This window comes from Nyctibius grandis, chromosome 7, assembly GCF_013368605.1.
Source record: "Nyctibius grandis isolate bNycGra1 chromosome 7, bNycGra1.pri, whole genome shotgun sequence".
Lineage (NCBI taxonomy): Eukaryota > Metazoa > Chordata > Aves > Nyctibiiformes > Nyctibiidae > Nyctibius > Nyctibius grandis.
In genome coordinates, this window is record NC_090664.1 from 27,682,086 (window position 1) to 27,706,073 (window position 23,988).

Genomic DNA, 23,988 nt, shown 5'->3' on the forward strand with positions numbered 1-23,988 from the left:
GTTAGTATATACCCTGCTTTTTTTGATATATACTATAAATGTTGCTTGCGATTGGATATTCCTAAATTTAGCTTTCACAGTAAGTAGAGGAGTTCACCAGTGAATGTAGATGCCTCTAAGCTAAACACTCCCAAAGAGTGGAAGGTCCTGTCTGGAAACTGTCTCACATTTCTTTTCTTTAGGGTGACCACCACTGTTGGGACTCTGTGTACTCTGTTGGAATTAAGTTCTTGTTAGTTATTCTTGTCAAAAGGCATTGCATACATCTCCTCAGTTCTTTGCTTATTGTCAATTTAACATTTCCCTTTTTCTAAAGCATAACCAATCCATGCATCTTTTTAGAGGTGAGTTCTTGAACAATATAATTCTATATCTGCAGCACATTGTAAACCGCCCTGTCAAAATGGAGGCACATGCTTGGCCAGAAATCTCTGCACCTGCCCGTATGGTTTTGTGGGACCAAGATGTGACACAAGTAAGCAAAAAAGCATAAGGCAAGAATACAGAACATTCCTCCTGTTCTTCAGGAGCAAGAAAGCAAATTATGGTTTAAATTTTTGGTGCACTCTGTCTAATGCTAGCAAATGACATAATACTTGTGCTTCTTTGAAGGCTCCCATACTTGGGCTTTTCGAACATTAGGTAGATAGTGTTTGCATGTAACTTTGAAAACATAACGTACTATAAAGATTGCAAATAGTTTATTATTTATGATTCATGAACGTGGAAACATTGAGCACGTTGCGTGTGTGATACTACCTTCAGAACAAACACAGATGTTTAATATGTCCTTACAGCTTTTTAACTTCTATCATCTTGAATTTGTTAGTCACTAAGGTACATTCAGAAGTTGGTATTAGTGAATGGTGGGTCAGAAAAACTGGGATACAGGAAAACTGAATTCAGAACCACGTTATGAGGTCTTTTTTTTTTACCTGGCATGAAAATTAGAAAATTTGCTATGATCATAGCTGAAAAATTGGAATTAGTTAGTCTCACATAAATTGTCTTTCATATATGGAATTCTACATGTTGCAATTTGGCAACTCCAAATTTTGGGTAGATTTCATACTGTTAATTTTTATCATTCAGAGAGTCCAAATTTAGACATGCTGTTTATATATCATTCACCTGAATGTGCCACTGCATTATTGACCCCAAATTGAGAGAGTCCTGTTTGTCTCCTCCTCAAATCCTAGAACGGTTCATTCTCAGTCTTTCTTGTTCTAGTTTCAGTTGTGACACACAAAAAAAAATGCTGCTCTTTGTTTAGCATTACTAAAGCGAATGAGATGTTGTCCTGAAGAAGTGATTCATGGTTTTGCACAGCCATGATATTTTAATGTCTTTGCTTGTTAGTCTCGTGTCACTCTGTGCATGCAGATGCACTTGCTGAAGTGATGGAGGACACTTGAGTGAACTTTCTTGGAGTTTATGAAATCCATCATGTAACATGGTCCATTTGACTCAGTGTTGAATTTCCCATTTTTTTTTAGAATCTATTTGAAATTTTCTAGATTTTTAACACTGGATATAAACAGACCATAGATAATTGCATGCAAAGACATTTTATTTACCTTTATAGTCTGGTGCTAGCTTCTTATGGCTTTGAGACTGGATTAATCTATTCAGCAATTCCTCTTCAACTAGTGGAATTGTATGTTTTTTCCAGTGTTACTATTTGGGAAAGAATTGAAAAATGAATCAAGCCTAATTTGTAACATATCTCTTTCTCTCTGCCCTTCCCCATCCCCGCCCCTGGCTCCTTTGCTTTTGCCCAACTTCTTGGATGACAGTGGTTTGCAACAGACACTGTGAAAATGGTGGTGCATGTCTTACTCCAGACACCTGCCACTGTAAACCTGGGTGGTATGGACCTACATGCAGTACAGGTAACACTCCTGCAACTTCCATGTTCCTGGGAGAGTGTTTGTAGGACCTCCCATAGTTTGAAATTTGGAACCACATGGCTCAGACAGCAGCAATAGGCGGCTGCTTACTGCCGCAGAGCCCCCGCACTCCCTCTTTTCTCTGCATGTTAGTTCTGCTGCCAGCAGCACCTCTAGAAAGTCTAATACTGATCCTAAAATTTTGGGTGAAGTCTTTATGTGAATGCCATTACCTGCAGTTATCTTAGGTGTTTAATTCCTGTCCTTGCAACAGAAGCACATATTTTATAGACTTTATTCAATGTCATCCTTCCCACTCTTCCTGACCCTGTTTCTGCAGCGATGTGTGACCCTGTGTGTCTCAATGGTGGTTTCTGTACTAAGCCAGATGTTTGCCTCTGTCCACATGGATTCTTTGGTGTCCAGTGTCAGAATGGTAATTTTTTTTTTTTTTTCCCCCCTCCCCTCTTAGCTGCTATTATGAGGAAATCTGTGAGAAAACATTGTTACCTTAAGACACAAAATTCACAATCAAGTCACGTACCTGAGAAGTGGTACTTGAGCAGCAAAACAGAGATTACATTATTTTTTAGATTTTATGGCTGATTCAGTGTATGTCCAAGGAGAAGGGAGACTCAAAATTTGCCTTGTCTTCCACTCAACTTTTGAGCAGTGTTCAACCAATTCCATTGTGTATTATGTAGTCTGCTTACTCCTGTACACATACAGTTGCCAACCTTGACCCCTTTTTATCTGATTTTTGTCTTTACTATTGACGCAGGTACCAATCCATATTAATATGTTTTTTATGAGATGGGCCTGATAGTGCTGAATGTCTGTATAAGCTATCAGAATTTTAGTGTTGCACTCTTTCCTAGAAGTATATCTCTAAGTCAAACAAAATGCAAATTACAGCCTTTTCCTCCTGTTTGTATCTTTTAGCTGTCTGCCGCCCACCCTGTAAGAATGGTGGTCATTGCATGAGAAATAATGTCTGTACTTGTCCTGATGGGTACACAGGCAGAAGATGTGAAAAAAGTAAGCCAGTGTTAAAATCCTTCCAGGATCCGAAAGTAAACAATAAATTATTCTGTAATCAGTTAAATGTATTAAACAGCAGATGTTTTTGATTTTAAGGTGTCTGTGAGCCAAGATGCATGAATGGAGGAAGGTGCATAGGGCCAAATGTTTGCTCTTGTCCTTCAGGATGGAGAGGAAAAACGTGTAACACTCGTAAGTATCTTGTAGTTAACAGGAGAACCATACCTTAAAAGTAATATATGACTAAAGGACAACTCTGTCCACACAAGTAATATGAAGTTTGTGCCAAAGAACTCAAGAATATACACACATAATTGAAAAAATAATGGTCTATAACTTGGCAGCAAAATTTAGGATGGAGAACTAATACCATGCAGTTCTTAGGCTAAATCGTGAGACCAAAATACCGCTAAATTCTTGTATAGCAAATAATATTTGTTCTTCTCTTAATTATTTCTAAATAAGAAACATCCCTATTTCTGCAAAGTCAATGAAGTGAAAGAATTTCAATTTGTGCTGTAGGACATAAAAGCAGATATAATAGTAAAAGAAGTACAGTGAAAGATTGGAAAACTGTGGAAACATAGTGGGAAATGATTGCAATGAGCATAAGCTCTTTAGGAACAGTAGAAATAGGACTGTGATGGTAGCACAGCTGTGGGTCACATTGTATCTTAACGAAGATATTGATGGTACATAAATAAAATGTGGCAGCATGGATAAAAGCACAGTCTGCACGAAAATCAGCATGAGGATGGGTGGTGGAAATCCAGTAGATAAAGTGTTAGTGTCTGTCATAGTACGCACCTGAAAAGTTTTATTGAAAAAAATATTACCCATATTGACAGGGGTGAGATATTCTTGGACACTGTGGAAGAGAGATTTGATTATCAACTAGTCAGTTAACCATTGAGAAATAATAATGGTTTAGATTATGGCTTAATAAGCAGGGATGAATGTGCAGAAAAATGGGTCATAGAAGGTCATAGAAAATAACTTCAGATCAAATGTTCATGAGTTGATTCACCGTGTGTTAAACTGAATGATCAATAAAAGATCTCTCACTAAGGTGTGGGTTTTAGAAACGTAAATTTGGAAAAAACAAAGCTGTTTAGTGGTGCTGACTTAATCCAGTATTTCAGGCTTTTGTAGTAATCTGTGATGCATCAGAACATCTCAAAGTATGCTTTAGCTGTAGGGCTTTTTGTTTCTAGTTGCCTGTCTTCTTTAATATCCTGTTGTTCTTAGATGATGGATTTTCAGTGAACATAATGTGACTCTTGTGTAGGGAAAGCACTCAACCTCTTCTGGGCATCCTGAAATGTAAATAAGTAAAAGTAATCACTTGGGATATAACCAAACTTTGTAATGATGTTTGTGCAGCAGTCTGTCTTCAGGAATGTAAGAACGGTGGGGAGTGTATTGGACCGAGTACATGTCATTGTCTTCCGCAGTGGGAAGGAATCCAGTGTCAAACACGTAAGAATGATGTGACCTGAAACCTCTTGCTTCAGCACAGTTAAGAATGCTTCAGCCATACATAGTGCCTAGAAGTACTATACCTTGGTTGTATTTTAACCCAAATCTGTGTCAAAGGCAGGACAGAGATTCCTCTGCCTGTTCGGAAGCCCTCCAGAATACGATGCTAGTCTGGGACTGTGGCAGAATGCAGCGGCTTGCTCTAACACTGTACACTGCTGCAACAGCCCTGAAAGGCCATTGCAGTAGCTTGAAATAGTAAGATGCGTTAAAAAACACCTTACTTATGTCCCTCGCTTGGTCTCATTCGTGCCCTCAGCATGTTCCCATACTAAATCTGCATCAAAGCATACGGGGGATGGGATAGGCATGAGAACTTGGCTCCACATGACTCTGAAGTCTCCTTACACTGAGGGGTGTTTCCCTGTGAAAATAGCTACCAAGTTCTTAGCTCCTATAAGCAAGCAGAGCAAGTATACAGAGAGAGTAGCCACTTTTCCTTCACCAAGTTGTTTTTATGAAAAGCCACATATGTACCTCTCTTGTTTTAGCTGTGTGCAACCAGAAGTGTCTGTTTGGAGGCAAGTGTGTATTGCCTAACGTATGCTCTTGGTCGTCCTGGTTATACTGGAGTCCTCTGTGGGAAGAAAATTCAGGTACATGTAGAGTCAAGACACCATCACAGATACAGCAGTTTGGGAGTCATTATCTAGTCCACCCTTGTCCCAAGGAAGCAACATGAAATACACCAAATGTACTTGTCTAATTTCTTGCTGTCAGTCTCCAGTGAGGGAAAATTCATAAAATTTTTAAGAGCTATTCCAGTAATTTATAGGCTCTAATACTTACAGAATTGTTCTCAACACCTAAGGAAATTTCCTTTGTTTCAAATTAAGCTGATTGTCTCTTGTCATTCCCTAAGTGGCTGCAGAAGGACTTGATAACTATCCTCTTCATAACAACTACTGTTCTCTTTTCCAACATCTGGCGCTATTTTGGGGAAGAGTAACCCACTGCTGACTTAGCTTGCGTGAAGTCAAGCCCTGATCTTTTTCAAGTAACTAACTGCAATGTCACTCAGGTCATCCCTGTTTTATACAAATGTTCCTTATCCCCAGGTGTAACTTTGGGAACAGCTTTATTTTTTTTGCATTATAGTGAATGATGACCATTCCTCTGTTTTGTCACGTAATCTTCTGTTGTATTTCTTTGCTTGAGTGCTGACAGTCACTCATTGAAGTAATTTAAACTTTTCCTTACAACTAACTCTTTTGTGACATCTGAAGTAGAAAGCATTCTACTCTTCTTGCATCATCTGTGATTTTCTCTTCTTTTAATTTCAACATACTTAGACACTTTTCTGGTGCCAGCAGAATTCATTTGGTGGAATAGGGACACAGCCTAGCTGATTTTAGCACTGCATGCTGGGGGTGTTCCTTTACATTCATCTTTAATTACATGACACTATTGACACCTGTACTGTGTTTTCTTTTCAAAACAATTTAGTTCTCTGGTCTCCTGCTGCAGCCAAACTAGCATATTCTATCCTTCCCATCCTTCCTTTCTTTTTAGTACTTTGCCACATTATGTCTTTTAATGTAATATCTATAATGTAACTGCTAGATGTGCAGGCATTCTTAGTGAGAAATGGGTAAAAACCAGGGAAGACAGCAATGGTTTAACTTTCATCCAGCCTGTTTCTCCCAGTTGAAACTACAGGGAGTTCAGATCTTTTTTGCACTTTGTCAAGTCCCATATACAATGCCAATACCATTTGTGTTCAGATAGCAGATAACTTGCTAGAGATGGGACAAATATGTTTAAGAAATTGAAACAATTAATAAACACTCATACACATTTTGAAAATGTAAAACTACAGATCCTATGATGATAAGACTATAATGTTTGCAATATGGATTTCCAAAATGCGACCTAAAAAAAAAGAAATAATTTTGATTTAAATGTTTACATAAAAATATCCTGCAAAGCATTAGTATATTTTTAATCTAGAAAATACATTGCTGATCAGTCAGACAGGGCTGTGTCATACATTGACCAAAATGGCACATTTTCTTAAAGAAATAAACAAAAAGAAATAAAGCTATATGCACGAATTTAACTTCATGTTGTGTTTCTGCATATCAGGAAAGCAGAGATTCATTAAAATTGTTTCTTAAACTTTATCATAAAAATGGGCTGTGTCATTAAAGTCTCTTTTTACATTTATTTACCTGTTTTTCTCTCCAAGGTACAAAGGCTTCGCAGTTGAAGAAAAGAAGTGTATCAAATAAATTGCAATGCTGCATGGATGTATGAGACTTGAAAATTGCAAGAGGGTTGAAGGCAATTACAGAGTTTATTTAAATGAAGGAGTATCTAGAAGCATTATTTTAAAAGATTCATATTACAGTCATGAATTTTGGTGAGCTTCAATATGACAATCTTGTAGTCTTTAAAACATATGTATATTTCTATAATTTTTTGCTACCTCATGCACAAACCCCACAGCCTCTGATTCTTCACTGGGCTCACAGATTTGATGAATGATGCAAACCCAAAATTCTGCAGGTTGTTGACGTAGTCAACCGAACTAGGAGATTTCCTTTCTGGGAACAGGATTGTAATAGCTGCTAAGTGTCTCTAGGAAAGAAGGCAGCACTTCATCACTTGTGAATAGTACCTTCTGTTTTTAAACATTGTTTACATACATATTATTTGGCCTGCGTACAGAAGAAAAAGCAGAACTATTTTTTTCTTCTTTGTCTTGTATTGGCATCGTCCATTATAATGACGAGCTAGTAGTGAGGAAGGAGGGGGAACTTAAACCGAGGCTTGGCTACTAACAATGGAGACAAGGCTGCATGTCTTGTTAACAGTCAACCAGATGCAGAATAATTCTGGTTTATCTACAGCAAGCCTTTGTAGCCAGGAGCCTGATACCGACTCTTCTGTTTTGACATCTCAAGTACTTACACTCACACAGTTGAGTACCCAGCTGCTGAATGATTTGTGTGTCTGTAAGACTCTCTTATGCCCCTGTTTTGAGATGGCATTCAGTGATGAGGAAATTTTGTCCCTGAGTCTTTTAGAGAAATTTGACAGTGCTTTTAGCCAGGCTGAATCTTAAAATAGGAACTAATAAGAGCAGGAATTTGCTATACATCATGCCATACGTTTATATCTAATCAGAAAGTATTTGTAAAAAGTTCATAGAGGAGCTTTTTCCATTACCTATTGCTCCAATGAACTATTAGCACCTACCAGCAGCCAGATAGTTTTTGAACAAATAAAATTTCAGTTTTTCTGAAGTTTCCTACAGAGAACCACCATCTTCTTCCTCTAGAGCTGTGAAAGACGTTTCAGTTCCTGCCGCAACCAACTGAGCTCTGGTAATAGATACAAACATCCCTTTAGCTAAGCCATTGAAGTTTACTGTTTTGGTTTTTTTTTCTTAAACCAAAAATAAATGCCATGAGTTCTTGTTCTCCTAAGCAATGCTCAATTTACATACACTAGTTCTGAATGGGAAGAAAATGGAGCTCATTTTGCCCTTTACTGCCACAGTGGGATGCTGATTGTCAAATCATAGCTGTTAGCAGCTCTATGGCTAGATTTCTCCTCACCTTTTGATAGTCCTCTTTAAGTTATTTTGCAAAGCAAGCTGTCATTTTGAGAGCTCAGCGTCATTCCAGGATTATACCTGATGGATTTCCAAGTGCCTGACTGGTGTATTTAAAAAATGTTTTCAATTTCCCACTTGCATTTTAAGTTTCCGCGTTTTCGTAGTTTCTTTTAATCGTGCATCCAAGTGGCTGATAGCCTCATCTGCTGGGAACTATTCTATTATTTAAAACCTACTCCCCTTGAACTGTTTCCTTTCTCACATCTCACAAAGATCTCTATGAACAAAAGCTGACTAGCTATTGGAACTGATGCCTCAGGATGATGCTTTGAATACACAAGGTTCTGAAAACGTTTTTAAAATGCAAACACGCTGTCCTGGTTTGGCCTAAACCAGGCCGATTTTCCTTTCAGTGATTTTTACTTTCAGCTAAGTCTCCTCTAAATAACTGCACTTTCTGAAACTAACTACATGTTTTGCAGACAGTGTCTGCTTCCAGGACTGATAACGCTCGAAGTTTGTAGTTATCGCTGAGGCACCGGTAGGGATGTTGTGCAGTAAGGCTCTTGCTGTACTTTTTCTTAGAGAAACCAAGGTCACCGCTGAATTCCTCACTGCTTACAAGTGAAAAGCCGAAGGGGGGTCGCAGCTGCAGGGGGGAGCAGACAGGGCAGGTGACCCAAAATTGACCAACGAGGTATTCCATCCCATACACGTCATTCTCGGTATAAAGCGGGGGATCACGAGGGTCTCGCTCTTGCTCGCTCTTGCTCTTTCTGCTATGGCCGGTTGTCCAAGGAGGACTCCGACTGTTTTCCTGCTGCCCCCGATCCCGATCTGTGCATCCCTGAATCCAGCTCTCGACCGTCGCTAGGCCCAGCCTGGGCCTTCCCGGAGCCTGCCCTGCAGTGCCGGTGGTGACGTTGCCGACATCGGGGGAGCTCGATCTTGGTTTTGTATATATATTTGTATATATTTGATTATTCCAATATTATTATTATACTCTTTTTCATTATTATAGGTTTATTAAAACTTTTTTTAACTTCCAACCCGTAAGTCTCTCTCCCTTTTCCCTTTCCCTTTCCCTTCGGGTGGGGGGGGAGGGTTAACAGAGAGCGTCTGCTGCAGGTTTAATCGCCAGCCCAGCTTTAAACCGTGACACACGCCAATACTGTGTAATCTAATATTGTGATAACCCCCATTCCACACGTCAGTTACAGAAATGTTGAGCTGAAGAGAGAGATAACATCTGCCAGAAATGCTGTTAATAGTACTTTGGTTAATGAGTTTGTGCAACCTTCCATCACAAAACTGAACCAATATATGTATGCCTTTCTAGGATTTCAGGCTGAATAAAGGGATTTTTAAATCATAACTTTTAGTATTTCCCATTTATTTTCAGTGTTTCTAAAGGCAGAAATGATTTACATTTTCTAAATGCAAGCTGTGCAAACAGAACCACATCTGGAGTTTTGCTACCGTGGTTGAAAATGCTCAGTGCTAAGCTAAGCTGTGCTATTTTCCACTAAGCACATGAAGCAGAAAAATTACTAGTACATGCATAAAGACAGACAGCTACTTCAAAACTGACCAGTAATTATGTGATTATTTGAAACTGTTTTGTTAGTAGATTGTCCAGCATACACATGAAACAGAATTCACTGTAATTAGAAAGCGCATTAAAACAATGCAGTTTCTCAGTTTAACAAGAGGCAGAAACATATAGAGGGCTTGTGTACACAGGGTAACAAAATTGTTCTAAAATTGCATAATGCAATCTGAAATTAGGCCGAGAAGCGTTTGGGGATATGGAAGGAGGGAGAAGGGTTGCATACTGCAGGAGCTGCCGTGGTTCCAGTCTGATGGAACAAAGGGCAACTTGTGCCAAACTGAAGATCTTACAGTTGATTCTTAGCACATTAGACAGAATGCAGGTATCTTCACTGAATTTTCTTGCATGATTTCTTTAAATACTAAACAGTGCTGGAAGGCACCCATGTACATCATTTATTATCTGGTTGCACTAAAGTTGCTCTGCAGGCCAGCAGAAATTCTCCCAAATGCAGATTGACTTTTGCCCATGATCTTGAAAAGATCTTTAAAATGCAGTATAATGAATGTTTTCTGAAGGAAGGACACATATCACAGATGATACCACAGATCTTGGCAAGGACTCAGCTTGCTACCTTTATATCCATGTTGGCTGTGATTTAAAAAAAAAAAAACAAATAAGTGGGCCCGATGTGAAAGGCTCTTTCTTTTTACAAAAGTTAATTATATATTCTCATAGCTGAGAATCAAAAGTGAGTTAACATTTTCATCTACCAAAAGCAAACCTGTGAAGAAGAATCAGCATAAACTCTAAAGTAAATCAGTATAAAAGCTTAAGCTCCTTGACAAATTGGCTATATCCACTTCATTACATGCTTAAATGGGAAAATCCAAAGTTTAAATTCTCAATAAAACATAACAGCTGGGTACATTTACAAAAAAACAAACACAAAGGTTAGGAAGTGTTACTAATGACTAAAGAAGTTTATGCTGTTTCTATTGTATAAAGGTATTGCTTGGCAATGTTGGGTCATTTTACTCAACTTTCACTCACAGCTCAGTTTAGCCAATAAAGGATATTTTACACATAAACCACGTAACTCTGTTCTTGCTACAACCACTTACAGTAGAAGAGAAAATATAAATGGTAAAATGTACATGTAAGTAAATTAAGAAGAAGAAACACTTCTCACCTTTCCACGCATGCTCTAAAAAGACAGGATATCAAAAACGCAGCCCGTGTACTACCCCTACAATTTCTCCAGTTGTTTTTAGTGAAAAACAGAGCATTTGTGTAAGGTGTTACAGTTAGCTCTAATAAATAAGGGAAGTAACCTGTTCTGTATCAGTTTTCTTGACCTTTGAGCTGCATGCATAACTAGCTTTTCACAGGAAGATACATCTAGCTCCAAAAATTACATGCTGTAACTAGTATGTTCAATCCTCCAGTGAGTGGGAAACAAACAAAAGACAAGGAATACTGACAGCTCTTTTAGTAAATGCACGTGGAACTGTGGAAATAATAATTTGGGGACCTGGACTGTCATTACTAATACATTCTGACACTGTTCTACTTTAAAATAAATACTAGAAAATTAACTTTTAAACTCACTTAAAATATTGCAGAGATTTAAATGATTTTTCTTAAAAACAAAACCCCAAAGAACGCCAACAAAAACCCCTGTAGCCAGTAGATGGTGCTACATTCAAGCAGTATTTCTAAAATATGCCATCCCATTTTGTGTGCCATCAAATTACTGCTTGCTTACTTCAATCATTTCTAAAAAGAGAACTATTTAAATTAGCATTTGTTCTGGCCTGCTCAGAAACACCAGTTATAGGTCTCTCTCACTGACTGCTCCCGGTCTCATGCTCCTAATGATGCTAATATTTCTTTTGGTTTCTAATCACCATTATTGTCACTTTTGGCTTTATTAGTAGAAGTCAGTCTTTTCGGGAACAATACTGAGATATTATGCCTCTTTGTGTTTAAATAATTCTGCTCATTTTCTCTGAAATCTTAGGTCTGAGGCAATTATTTTTTTTCCATTCACTTCCTTGCAACCAGTATGTCATCTAAAGTATTCAACTTAACTCCTGAATTTCTAAATTATGGTGTGCTTATTGTAGTGAACTGTGACACGGACACAGAATTTCATCATCATAAAGCCTACCCCAGGACCGTTGATGAAATCATCTTGTTCCATGCATGAAAACCACATTTTTCACCAGCGTGTCTGAAATATCCAGTCTATCACAGCAAAAGCAGCACAAAAACCATACACTCCTCTTACTCCGTCCCAGGCCCCTAGCAACAAAACCTGCACAACACACATCCGTAGCAGTTTTCATCCAAATCAAATGCAACAGCCTCCAAAGCAAGAGCAAAGGAAGGCTTCTCAACTATACAACACAGCAATTGCTCGTAACAGAAAACAGGAGCCTCATGAACTATACCGTTGTCTTTCATTTGCCCTCCGTATGCTGGGGTTCTCTCTTTTAGAGAAGGTTGCTAACTGAGAAGATCCCATTTCCTTTGCTTCTTGTCAATGCTCAGTGCCTCGTAAACACTGGAGACAAATGTCCATACAAGTCACTGCCTACGAAAGCTACATGTTCTGGTAAGGGAGCTTATACACGGATACAATGTTATTCCATCAAATGGATTAAAATAATGCATAAGCAAATAGGTTACAGCAATGCATAGTTAAGATTCTCCCACCAAAAATTCTGGTTTCACCTCAAAGACAATGAAAATCAATCTATCTCTCAAAAAAAAAAAATTGATTTGGGCATCATTCAGAAAGTTGACTGATTCAACTTGAATGTTTTGGCAAAACCTCCCCCAACTGTACCCTTCAAGAAACAGCACAGATGGGACATGGAACAATGAACATAGGAGTCTCAGTCCGATCTGCAGCCCGTTCAAAAGGCTGCAAAAGCTAAATGAGACCAAACTGGAACATGTCCAGAAGGCAAACCCCAGTGTTCTCCACACTGGTGATTTGTAACAGACATGGCTTTTCCTTACTGCCAGTCTTGTAGCCTCCCATCATATCGCTCCTGTAACAACATGATCTTGAATAGGAATGAATCTTCAGTGTCTACATCTACAGAAGGGAGATAAACACATTTCCCTATCTTACTGGGATAAGTAAAAGAAATAAATGGAAGTTGAGAGATGATCAGATAATATGATTGTAGTAGTCAAGATAAGGATTCCTTTAGAGTATCAGCATGGATTAAGCTTTTAGAAAGTAACAGTAGAACTGTCTGAACAAAGTACCGTGGTTTTGTTTTGTTTTTTTTTTAATACTGCTTAACTGATCAAGATCCTAATCTGACTGGGCAGCGGGGCAGGAAGCATATACAAAGCGATAACCAGGATTTTAGCAAGATGCTTTGCAGTTTGCTGATGTTCCAGAAAGATGCAAACTCTGCAAGTTTCCTCTTGCCACTGTGTAATCTTATTGAAGGTAAATTATACTTCAACTAACATCCACTTCTGATGATCTGAATTAAGGATGTTTTGTTTCATATGCTTTTTAAATACCCATCATTAATATAATGCAGTAATTCTAGACAAAGGGGAGGGGGAATCAAAGCGAAGAGCATAGATCTATTCTGAAGTACTTTATTTGAAGAGTAATTTTTACTTCAAGGTCAGCTGTATCAACCAAGACATAACACTTCTGCTTACAAAGAATAAGAACAGAAGAAAACGTGTGTCGTACACTACACACACTTGGATACTTATAACAGCTTTGTTACAATCAGCAATACTTTTCTTTCATACAGAAAAGCATTTACTTAACATACTGAAGACAAAAAGGTATCCAAAATCAATTAGTTACTAAGGTTTTTTTAAGGTCCCTCACTGCTGCAGACTTCATCATGAAGTTACATAAAGAAAATGCAGCTTATCTTTGCTGAAGTTGCTTCATTCCTTCCTTTTCTTTGTACACTGTAGACCAGAATATGGCAGTCGACATCTGCACACGTTTGGAGCTATGCATTTTCCTCCATGTTGACACGGCAGTTTACATACAGCTGAAATGAGACACCAGATACATAGTATGTCTTCAGCACAACACAGGGTCGTTTTTCATTGTCTCACTGTGCTAGCAGAATTGTTCCCTGGTGACTGCACTGGAACAGTATAAATAAAAGCATAATGGAAGAACTGAAGAGCAATGCCTCTCAATTTATGGCACCGTGGTCTTCACTGGAATACAGCCACAGCACATCTAGTCTTATTCATGCTCCATTCCCCTTTTAAAACACTATCATTTCTGTTGTTCCTTAAGGCACAGGCTATTTTTGAGATGGATACCTCCATGAAAGTGAGGGAACAATAAAAATTTCTGTTGAAACTTATTCAAGCCGGTTCTTGGATCCACATCCATGAGGAAACAGTTGCCACATACTAGCTGTTGTTAACACATACTAGCTGTTGTTCACACACTGCCCTTCTGTTCCCCCACTCCCTCAAAAGGAGAGCAGAGGAAGACTGAGCGGGAAGAGCTTTAGTTGTGCCCTAGCTACACACCAGTTTAGGTAACAAGCCAGGGGCTGCAATTTGCTTATAAGCATCTGCACCAACAGAAGTCAACTCGATGCAGATATAGTTAGTTTGGGAACAGTGATTATTTTGACATTAAGAACCTGAACACTTCTACATTATTGCTGGTGCAGGGAATAGAGCTAAGCATTTTGTAAGTTCTCTGCATCTTCCATAGTTACCTTCTAATATCACCATCTGTCTCGATACACTGATGAATACAAAGGATAAGCATTTTGCTGGTCAAATGGGAATGTTAAAAGTCTTATTTGTTAATGTTTGCTTGACTGTATATTGCAGAAGAACTAACATTAGCCGATTTGGATTCCCACAGCCACACAAAAATTTCAAATACAGAGGACTTAAATCCAGAGACCTTGCATCCACAATATCCAGTTCAAAGCAATGTTTAAATGAGCTTTCTCTTAGTTTCCCAGAAAGCACTCCAAAAAACCTTCCTTTTGACAGTCTCAGGATTATTGCCTTTAGCACCAGGGCAGTGCTGTTATGAGCATACAAGGCCCTGCCAGAGATGGGTAGATTAAAGTTTTTATAATCATAATCTGCTTTTGTGACTCAAAATTTGGGAAAATGCAAGTGGTTGTTCAGCAAGAATGTCAGTCAGTACTAATCCTGATTACAGACGGCTTCCTCTTACTCTTTCAAGAGCATCTGGAGTTGATTCTGCCAACTTATCCTCAAAGTGTTCAATTTCAATTGAACAAGTTTCAATTTTCCATGTCCATAAAATTTAGTGAAGCTTCTAACCACATCAGTAGTGACAGTGTTTCTGTAACAGCCATTTTCAGTTCTTTATACTGGGGTCTCAGTTTATCGAAAATATTTCAGAAATACTGACAAGACATACCAAGTAATGAATTTGGTGACAATCAAAACCTGAATTTGAATTTACTTAAGATGGAAAATTTCTGTCTTTCTGACCAAACTGAAAAGCCATCTATTCCTTATGCATTCCGTAAGATCCCCAGTATGCAGAAGCAGCTCTCATTTACTATTCTAAGATACTTTCCTAGCAGCTTTGTTAGGCACTGAAGATTTGAACACTATATGGGTAAATAAAACAAGTAGAGAAAAGGATAAACAAAAAATGGCAGAGTCATTTACCTAAGTGACATGCTCCACCAACCCATCCAGCTGGACAGCTACAAATCCCAGGAGCCACACAAGCTCCATTATTCCGACAACCTTGAGGACAAATTGCTAGAAGAACAGAATGGGTAAGTCAGCAGGATTTATAAAACTGATATAAAAGAAATCTGACAGAATGAAAGATTCAGGATGATACAAATCAAAGTGGCAAACCACATTTTCTTCCAGGCCAGATACTCAACGGGTATAACTCTAAAGGCATTTCCAGGACCATGGAAATGGAAACAAATATGTATGTAATATGTTAAGAGTTTTGATTTAAATGTTAACAGGTATAGTCTTTAATGCAAAATAATTTGACACTATTTTATCCGAGTATGTACAATAATGCAGGTCCTTCATTTCTATAGTAATGCAATGACATTTCCATAGTTATTAGCCTCTTAATCCTTTTAAAATGTTTTTGTTACTGAAGTTATATTTTTAATCAATATAAATATTTTCCTTATGTAAATACACAAGGTACTGTGAATGACCCATGCCATGATAATGTCACCTTATTATCCTTATTTAATAGCAAAGTAATACAGGCATTTTAACTGAGAGAAGAGTTCCTTCACTCTTGTCTCCCAGGAGAAAGTCGGGGTCTAATTTGGTTTGGGGGTTGTGTATTGCTTTTTGTACAAACCAAATGAGTAAGAATTCTGTTCTTGAGAATGCAGTGATAAAAAACTAACACTACTCCAACAATGTATCTAGCAAATTATTGCTATTTCTAGTGCCCTCTCATCAGGTTGCCATTAGGACTTGTTTACAGGCCTTAGGGACTGTTAGCATTTAAGTCACCTGTGGTACAAATAAAGCATACAAACGTAGACACCCACCTTCTTGGCATCTTGATCCTGTCCAGCCAGAAGCACAAAGGCACTTCACAACTCCATTGACAGAGATGCATTCCCCACCATTTCGACAGCCTCCTTCACAGCTTACTGAGGAAGAACAGCATATGCAGTGCATTTCAGGAGCAGCATAGGACTTCAAATAATTATCTTTAAACAGCTGGTCTATCATCAACTGCTTGTTTTGTCACATCTAAAAAGATTAGAATTTCAACTATTCGAGTCACGCACAGTTCCACAAGGAGTGAGTGAGGATGGCAGAACCACGTCTGCAAATGCCAACTCAAAATGCAGTTAAAATTAAGCATGTGCTTAAAAGCTTGTTGAGCATTTAGCCTGAGAGTACCAACAAATGTGATTATTGCTATGGCACAGCTCCTCCCCAACTGTGAACCCGAGCTGTTCATCAGCTACACCACTGCTCATCAGCTACACCACAGTAATTACTAACATGCATATTCTTATCAATCTTGCCAAATAACAGCTGGTGAGTCAGTAACAAGTGGTCAAGGATTCACACATTTCCTTACCTGACAGGACCTACACATAACAAAGAGGAAGAAGAGAAAGGGATGTTACTTTGACAAATGAACCTATGACTATAGTTGAGTGGTGCCTTTCCAAAGACCAACTACCTAAGTCAGCCTCCTCATTCCAGAATTATTCTATACATCAAAGCCCTGAAGCCTCATTAATGAAGCATTATTTATGCCAGACATATGACTGGTATCAACTGTGGTGTGCGCCACCTTTGAAATATGGCATAAATACTGTTCTGTACAATCAAATTCATCCTTTCACAAGCATGAATGTAAGTGTATAAACACCTCCACTGTATTGAAGAGAAACAACTATCCTTCATTATAAGGATGGACAGTTGGTATGTCTGCTCGATACTGGGTAGAAAAAAGTTCAAACCTCTGTTCTACCACAAGTTTTGAGCATGATTTCAGCCAATAGATTTTTGGCACAAACGCTGAACATGCAAGGACACGCAAGTCAACTCCAGCACAGCTAGAAAAGCTTTTCAAAGCTTGTTTGCCTATTTCTTTGTCACACAGCATAAGTTAATGTATTTAATATTGATTGTATTTGATCAACTGTGGTGACTGGGAAAAGTGCCTGGAGGAAGACTAGAGGAAAGCACATGTCACTTCAACCTTCATTAAGGGAAAGGAGGACCCAGGGAACTACAGGCCAGTCAGCCTCACCTCAGTCCCTGGTAAGGTAATAGAACAGCTGATCCTGGAAACCATTTCCAGGCACATTAAGGACATGAAAATCACCTGGAATAGTCAGCATGGCTTCACTATGAACATGACCAAGCAATGGCACAGGTTGCCCAGGGAAGTTGTGAAGTCTCCATCCTTGAAGATATTCAAAAGCTGTCTGGACATGGTTCTTGGCAACTTGCTTGAGTTGGGGGGAGGGGGGGTTGGACAAGACGACCTCCAGAGGTCCCTTCCAACCTCAACCATTCTGTGATTCTGTGCAATTCTGTAATAGCACATTGCACTGCAATGCGGCGTTGTATATGGAGGCTCCATATGCTACAGTGCTTCATATGCCACAGTACTCCACCTTAAAGGTGAACACAACACGTCCCTTGTCTTACAGGGATAACATGATAACAAATGCAAGTAGGACTTTTACCCAGACACAAATCCAAGTCTAGACTGTAGTATTAGCATAAACTGAATCCTCACTCCGCTTTTCCTATTTAAGTAGTACCTCTCATCTCGCTTCTGATTTATGCACTTCTGGGAAGGTCAAGTTCGCCTTCTGTACAGACCCCACAAACCTACAATTTTAGCTGTTTTTTAAGAAATTAAAAAAAAAAATCCTTTTGCTGGAAAATGATGCTGACCACGCTCCAGTTTACCTCATTGCTGTCCACACCGTTATGTCTATGCAAAATGAATAGTTATTTCCCAACGCATTACACAACAGCACCGTGTTATACAGAACTTCATTAGAAGACACTTCCTCATCTTTCTTATTCCTCTAGAACGTTAACAATTTTGATATCAAACTATTATCACTGGCAGTTGAATTCCCGTTCAGTCTAGTTAACATTCCAGAACTACAGTTTAAGCTTCTGCAAATTTAGACAGATGTTACCATGTTAGGTATGCTCAGGTCATGCTTTCTTCATGAAATACCAAATACGGCTTTATTAAAAAATAAAACAAACAAGAAAAAACACCCCAGACAACCCAACAACAACAGAACTCCAGAGAGCTGCAGAAGCTAGCAGAGTTCCTTCCCCAAGTACCAGTTAGGTTACACTCCAAGTAAACTCCTGTAGCTATTTCACATTTGAAAGAAATAAAGAAAATGCCCACAGGATAAACATCAAGCACAAACAGAGAATCCTGTGAGGTGTTGCTAGCTGCTGTAACCACAGTCAGACAGAATGCTTTTCAAGTTCTCAGCACAGTGATGACTGCCCAACATATCAGCATCTGTTCAAAAAGAACTTCTAGAAATTTTTTGAGTGCCAGGTTGAGGCTCCGCTTCTGAAAGGAAAACAATGCTTTCTTTCCTTTGCTCTCTAGGGATATCTTGCCTACAACATCATTTTCCCCTCAAATTATTTCAAGTTTGCTTCCCCTTTTATTTCAGAACTCAAGTTATCATCAGTAGTCTAATCAGTTCATAACAACATAACATGTTTTCTTGGATTGCCTTTTCCAATCCATGCATATCTTCAATAGGCTTCACAAAACCATAAAAATTGGTCTTTGCTACTCCTCATCTCTGTCATTTCCCATTACCTATCAACCATACATTGCCATGCATATCTTTAGCAACTTGCCCTCAATATTACCATCTTGTAGATACTACACAAAAGTTTCAACCACCTAATATGTATCTATACAAGTCATCTCATTAAATTATTTAGAAAGAGTCTGTTATAGAGCTAAAAAGAATATTTACACAACACAAAGAAGGTGTTTTCCAAGGGACAAAATTCTCTCAGATTCTCACAACACATTTCCATATACATACTTCACCCCATTCTCCTGCAAGCATGCATATCCTCTAGGCCATGCATTTTTTGACAGTAAGGTCAGAGGTCTAAGGAATTAAGGTCATTACTTCAATGTGCATTAGGATCCTGAACTTGAGGAGTCACAAATTAATTTTGTCTGTTTTCAAACATCTTGTCTTTCCAAGCTATCACTTGTTTGGGTTTTACTCACCTTTATGACAGTATCTACCCCCATAGCCAGGTGGACATCTGCATTTTCCAGGTCTGAGGCACTCCCCGCCATTTTTGCATTTTGGATAACATGTTGCTGTAAGACAGACAACAAAAAAAGCTTGGATAAATATTGGTGAAGCTTACCAAAATTACTACTTAAGTGCAAAAGAAATTTGCATTATTTTAGTCTCTGAGCACTCCATTTGTCTTCACATTTCCTAAGATATATTTGCCCTACCATCCCACATTGCCAATCAGGTGAAATAGTTTCCCTGCACAGAGCGCACTCCACCATTTTAAGCTTTTAAACACTCAAAACTAAGGAAGCTTTTGGACCCTAGATGGAATAGACAAAAGAGAGAGACATATTGTAAAGGAACAAAGCAACACATCTGGACTGCCAAAGAAGCTTTTGATAACTGAAGTCAAGAAATGACAAGTGAGAAAAGAGGTGATAAGAAGAAATTGTTTAGATATCATCTGAGATAAATGTAACTTTTGTCATAACTAATTATCTGTTGGGAGAAAAGCATCTATGATCATCACAGATTCTGCAACTTTTTCGTTGCTGACAGCTTGGACAAGTTGGATAAGGCACAAATAAAAATCTTCATTTTGCAAAATTCTGGCTAAATCCAGTCAGATTGAAAATAAATTACTTATCACATAGCCCTCCTTGTTACTCATAAATCATTCCCAAATCACCGCTGGTGTCTGAAAAAACATTTGTTTATTCACACACAGATTTTAGAAACCCATGTGTTTCAGTGAGTCTCGTCTGAAATAACTGCAGGTGTGAGATGAGTTCTCTACATCACATTGCTTTATCCTTTGACTGGATGGGTGAGAAGTCTATTTCTGAAATAGAGGGAAGAAAAGGGAAAAGACAAGCAGTAAATAACACCACACTGATTTTGCCCTCATATACTTATTGCACTCTCAAGCAATCCAACCTAAGAGAGGACTTTTCACATTAGTATCTGCAGAATGAGTATTTGCATGCAAATAAAGCACACAGACATGTATGAAAGAATCATTCAGCACTCAGCTCTGCATAACTGTTTTATCAGATGCTTTCAGTTCATTGGAAATGCCATACAAGAGCTCTCAATTTAAGAAAAACTTTATAAAACTATGTGAAATAACACAGAAATAGAGTTTACTTTACCTATTTATGCTAAAAGATACTAATATGGCAGCGGTATCCAATTGTCACTGGGAAGACAGCAGCTCTGCCACGAAGATTTAATACTTAAATTTGATACCACTTGCACAAAGAAAGCATCGCAAGTGGGAAGCACTGGCATGAAAAAGGGGGAAAAAAAACCCAACAAAACACCACAAGAGAATAGCAATGAAATCCCAAAAAGTTAGCTGTGTGCATTATGCAGTACTGTGATCCTATTCCACTGTTCTCGTCTGCTAACTTTTACCATCTGGACTGCTGGATACTTTCCCATGCAAAACATATATTTATAGGAGAGGGTTGAATAAAGACTCGCCTCCTTTCATAAAGCAGGGATTTCAATAAAGAGCAGGGACTGTGTGAAAGAAGTAAATATTACCCCGAAATGGAATCATAGAATCATAGAATGGTTTGGGTTGGAAGGGACCTTAAAGATCATCTAGTTCCAACCCCCCTGACACAGGCAGGGACACCTTCCACTAGACCAGGTTGCTCAAAGCCCCATCCAACCTGGCTTTAAACACTGCCAGGGAGGGGGCATCCACAACTTCTCTGGGCAACCTGTTCCCATGTCTCACCACTCTCACAGTAAAGAATTTCTTCCTAATATCTAACCTAAATCTACCCTCTCTCAGTTTAAAACCGTTCCCCCTCATCCTGTCACTACTTGCCCTTGTAGAAAGCCCCTCTCCTGCTTTCCTGTAGGCCCCTTCAGGTACTGGAAGGCTGATAGAAGGTCTCCCCAGAACCTTCTCTTCTCCAGGCTGAACAACCCCAACTCTCTTAGCCTCTCTTCATAGGAGAGGTGGTCCAGCCCTCTGATCATCTTCGTTGCCCTCCTCTGGACTCGTTCCAACAAAAATCCACAGCCTCCAAACCATACTTCTTTTCCTTATGCTTGTTTTGCCCTTTCCCAAAACACCTGCAACTCCTCCCAGACGTTTAAGAACAAGCAAGACTATCTCCAGTGAATGGGAGGCATCTCACCTGCAGCTTCACAGCACAACATGCTACCAGTGGCCTCATCAGAATAAAGGTTATGCTGAAAGCACCCTGATATATTTTACAATACACCTGCGTGCAGAGACCTCTTAGGATTGCTCACAGGTATTACAGTTGAGTCCACCAGAACTACTGTACACTTGATGAGTGTGTCATTGCGATCCCACTTTGAGCAAGAAGGCTAAGCAGGAAAAACTCTTTTCTAAGCAACCCACCCAAGTAAAGAGAACCAGTCCTAGAAAAAGTCTTGCCCAACTTTTTCCCTCTGTTATATCCATGTTTTGCAATCCCACGGGCTAGGGTATTCCAAAAGCTATACTGAACATAGCATCTGTGTATATAATCAGATCCATTTAGCTTCTAACAACAAATTCAAATAAGTTTGAAGATCACCTACTTAAAACAACAGCAAATATAACTTTTTTTAGAACTGCCTTCAGCTGTAATGAGATTCACTTCACCTTTTGTTAACTACAGAACAGAATTTTCTCCTTCCCCTCTGAACCACCTCAATAGCCAGAAAAAGCTAGAGGCATCACAAATACTTTTTTCACCCCACTATTTGAAGAACATGACACTTCAAGTAAAAAGCACGGTGCACGACTGAAAAACACTCCCCCACCCCCAGTCAGGCAGACATGTCCCACCCTTCACTTGTATGTTTTGGTGAGAGGGAGGAAGAAAAAAGTTAACTTATCTCAGCAAGTTTTCTTGACAGAACAAGAGATGAAATTTCATTTATCCAAATTTTTTCTGCATTGATGACTTCATCAGAGCAAGCATTCAGTGGTTCCCTTAACAATATCCCGCAGTTCACCTCTAGTTCAAAAATGGATCTGCATCTCTGACAACCTTCTCTAAACCCAAAAATGTCTAGGATCCAACAGTCGTTTGCAACAGTGCATACTGCATAGTTATTCATCCCCACTAGGCAGCGCATTAGCTACACATCATTTGTTGCCACCTGCTAGCCTTGGCTTCTAAATAAAACAATGCTCCATGAATGATTACGGTGCCGAATGAAATTTTCAGCATCCCATTTCAGAGTTTAAAAAAAAATGACGCTTTAGATGAAGGGCATTGATAACTAAGACAAATACTGTATAAATTATGTTAACTCTTCACACAGGACAAGATGTAAGAACTTCTCCTGATATGAAGCATTTTTTAGCAATTATTAGCCACAATGCTCAGTAGTTAAACTTTTGATAAAAGGAATTAGAAGTTGGGTAGGTGACATTGAATAGGGTTTAAACTGAAACTCTTCTTGCCGGTGTTTACTTTTGCATATTGAGCAACATTTTCAAAAATACTTTGTCTCCCCTGGGAAACCAACAGGAACAGACTTCAGTTCACCCGAGCTTTACGCTTCCCACCAAGGAAAAGGGATGTACAAATGATTTGGTGGGTCAGGCTCAGAAAGCTGTCAAGCCTCTAAAAGTACCATTCCCTACTGAGGCGAGTATTTAAATATGCACAGAGAAAATGACAAAAGGAAGCTGATGCAGAAGCTTATCCATTAAGTGGACATTTACCCAATATTCAAATGGTAAAATGCAACCTACTGACCATACAGCCATGTCCGACAGCCAGGGCTTCTCACCTACCTGAGCATCTTCATAAAGGAGCTGGCTCTTGGTTGTGCTCTACAGTTTGCTGCCATTGCCTTGCCTCACCACAAACTGTGTGTCTCTAACCCTCTTCTTCCACCCCACCTTACCTGCATCCCCCCGGCATCTCACCACCACTGCCTCATACCACACCGAGACCCGAGCTCCTCAGCCCTTCCCGGAGGGATCACTTGCAGGAAGCCCGACAGCTCCCAGCGCTCGCACACAGGTGCTTGTGCTCAGCCCACTTCAGGCCCAGACACGTCCCAAGGGCCACCACGGCCGTGCCCACGGCCGCGGGCAGGCGCCGCACGACAGCCGCCGCGCCGCCGGGCTCTGCGGGCGCCCTGGGGCCGGCCGCCGTGCGCGGCCCTGCCCGCCGCGCTTCTCACCGTTCCCGGCGGCGACGCCAGGTGCGGAACGGCCCCTCCCCGCCCGCCATCGCTCCGCGGCCGCCCCACAGCGGTGCCCACCCCACGGCGGCTCCTTGCCGACGGACCCCACCGCAGCCCGCCGTCTTTCCCCGCACCGGCACCCCCGAGCGCCCCTCCGGCGGTGCGAGGCCGGGCCGTTACCCTGATGGCAGAGCTCGCCCTCGTAGCCCTTGGAGCAGAGGCAGGTGCCGTTGCCGAGGCAGACCCCGCCGTGCTGGCAGCGCGGGCTGCAGGCCGCCGGCGGGCCCGCGCCGAAGGGCAGGGCGGCCCCGCGGGCGGGCAGAGCGCCGGCACCGCCGCCGCGCCACAGCTCCCACAGCGCCAGCCAGAGCAGCAGGCGGGGCACCCCCCCGCCGCCGCCGTCCCGCCGCGCCATGGCCCGGGCGCCTCGCCCGC

At 40.1% G+C, this 23,988-nt stretch overlaps 2 protein-coding genes across 2 annotated transcripts in view; one reads left to right on the forward strand and one right to left on the reverse strand.

Moving 5' to 3' along the window:
- The window catches only part of VWDE (von Willebrand factor D and EGF domains), a 39,062-nt gene extending 32,384 nt beyond the window's left edge, over positions 1–6,678 (forward strand). The window contains 9 exon segments of the mRNA XM_068405205.1: positions 380–475; positions 1,797–1,892; positions 2,230–2,325; positions 2,832–2,927; positions 3,027–3,122; positions 4,314–4,409; positions 4,961–5,022; positions 5,024–5,065; positions 6,658–6,678. Of these exon segments, the coding sequence (XP_068261306.1) occupies positions 380–475; positions 1,797–1,892; positions 2,230–2,325; positions 2,832–2,927; positions 3,027–3,122; positions 4,314–4,409; positions 4,961–5,022; positions 5,024–5,065; positions 6,658–6,678 (701 nt within the window).
- Positions 6,679–13,200: 6,522 nt separating this feature from the next.
- On the reverse strand, positions 13,201–23,968 carry LOC137665959 (wnt inhibitory factor 1-like). Its single transcript, XM_068405486.1, has 5 exons — positions 23,734–23,968; positions 19,359–19,454; positions 16,138–16,242; positions 15,269–15,364; positions 13,201–13,632 (listed from the first exon to the last, which is right to left on the reverse strand). The coding sequence occupies exons 1-5, from the start codon at positions 23,966–23,968 to the stop codon at positions 13,523–13,525; spliced, it is 642 nt and encodes a 213-aa protein (XP_068261587.1). The 3' UTR covers positions 13,201–13,522.
- Positions 23,969–23,988: the final 20 nt, after the last annotated feature.